Source organism: Geotrypetes seraphini, chromosome 16 (genome assembly GCF_902459505.1).
Source record: "Geotrypetes seraphini chromosome 16, aGeoSer1.1, whole genome shotgun sequence".
NCBI lineage: Eukaryota > Metazoa > Chordata > Amphibia > Gymnophiona > Dermophiidae > Geotrypetes > Geotrypetes seraphini.
In genome coordinates this window covers 8,348,877-8,350,821 of record NC_047099.1, presented here as the reverse complement: position 1 = coordinate 8,350,821, position 1,945 = coordinate 8,348,877, and the positions used below count along the sequence as shown (strand labels likewise).

Sequence of the window (1,945 nt, the reverse complement as noted above, 5' to 3'; positions counted from 1 at the left end):
CGGATGGCTTCATTGACTTGTCGACCTGTACTCCCGAGTCTCATTCCTGGGGGGGTCTCTCCATGTACTGTACTGGACATCCTGTATGCGTGTATAAGATTTTTGTTACCAACATGCATCACCTTACACTTATCCACATTAAACCTCATTTGCCATGTCGCAGCCCATTTCTCAAGGGTGTTTATGTCCCGTCGCAGGTCTTCACAATCCTTCTGCGTCTTTATTACTCTGGAATGAGAGGGCATAGGATAAAGTTAAGAGGTGACAGGTTCAGGAGTAATGTAAGAAAATACTTCTTTACAGAAAGGGTGGTAGATGCATGGAATAGTTTCCCAGTAGAGTTGGTGGAGATGAAGACTGGGTCTAAATTCAAGAAAGCGTGGTTCAGGCATGTGGGATTTCTTAGGGAGAGGAGGAGCTGGTGGATGCTGTGGAGGGGCAGACTGGATGTGCTATTTTTCCTTTATCTGCTGACATATTTCTATGCTATTAATATTATTTAACATTTGTAAAACACCAACAGGTATATGTAGTAGCGTATAAAAGAGAGCTTACAATCTAGTGAAGAGAAAACAAGAGATTCCAGAAGAAAGTATTATAGAGAAGTGGTCAAGATGTAAAAGTGACTTCTAAAAGATGAGTTTTTAGCCTGGATTTGAAAAGGGCTAGACACCGGGTATCTCTTTCATCAGTGTATTCTTTCTCTCGCCCCTCATGATTCCCTACAGCTCATGAAGTCAAAAAGAATGGAAGTGCGGAATGAAACCAGAGTCACAGAATTCATCTTCCTAGGGCTTTCCAGCAATCCAGACTTGCAGATTGTATTCTTTATGCTGTTTCTAGTGATGTACCTGCTCACCATAACTGGGAATCTTCTTATTCTGGTGACTATATATGTGGACACTCAGCTTCACTCTCCCATGTATTTCTTCCTTAGCAACCTGTCTGTCATTGATTTGTCCTTCGCCACGGTCACCGTCCCCAGATCCCTTGTTAACTTTATGTTGCCAAGCAAAACCATCTCTTTCAATGACTGCATCACTCAGTTGTTTTTCTTGCATTTCATCGGGGGTACAGAATGCCTTCACCTGACCCTTATGGCCTATGACCGCTATGTTGCCATCTGCAATCCTTTGCACTATACCACAGTAATGAACAGACGAGCCTGTCTCCTGATGGTGGTTTCTACGTGGACATTAGGTCTCATTCATGCCTGCGCACAAGTTTTTCCAACAATTCATCTGCCCTTCTGTGGTCCAAATAAGATAGATCATTTCTTTTGTGAAACCCATGCCTTATATTTGTTGGTTTGCTCTAGTTCTGTTATCACTGAAATTGTAGATATGTTCAATAGCGGATTATTAATCCTTGCTTGCTTCTTGGTGGTTGTCATATCTTACACATTTATTATCTCTACTATCTTAAAAATTCACTCAGCTGAGGGTAGGTGGAAAGCTTTCTCTACCTGTGCCTCCCACGTCCTGGTGCTCATGTTCCTTTTTGGCTCCTCAGTCTTCATCTACATGAGGCCCTCGATGACCTTTGCAGCTGACAAACCCCTCTCTGTTTTTTATACCATTGTGACTCCTTTTTTAAACCCCTTCATTTATACTCTCAGAAACAAGGAGGTGAAAAAAGCCATGAAGAAGCTGGGAGGTAGGAAGTGTTTTCTTTGAAGATAAATAGAAATTGAAGAAAGGATACCCTGGTGTAAACCATCTGGTTATCATTGACGGACGTGTGCTCTTGAACCTACTCTATAAAGTTTTGATTGTTTTTCCTTTGACTAATTTTTTTAATTAAATTTCTTTGTAAGGAATAGTAAAGCTGAATAAATTATGCTGTTCCTTGTGAAAACTGGGAGCTATATCTCTTGTCATGTACACTCTAGAATCCATTTTTATCCCACTCAGTTTCAAAAGTAGAGTCTTAGGGGCTCATATTC

General features: G+C 41.0%; 1 protein-coding gene across 1 annotated transcript; it reads left to right on the top strand.

Annotated features, from left to right (window-relative positions):
* Positions 1-746: 746 nt before the first annotated feature.
* Positions 747-1,676, top strand: LOC117350453 (olfactory receptor 4E2-like). The gene has a single exon (XM_033924745.1). The coding sequence runs from the start codon at positions 747-749 to the stop codon at positions 1,674-1,676; it is 930 nt and encodes a 309-aa protein (XP_033780636.1).
* Positions 1,677-1,945: the final 269 nt, after the last annotated feature.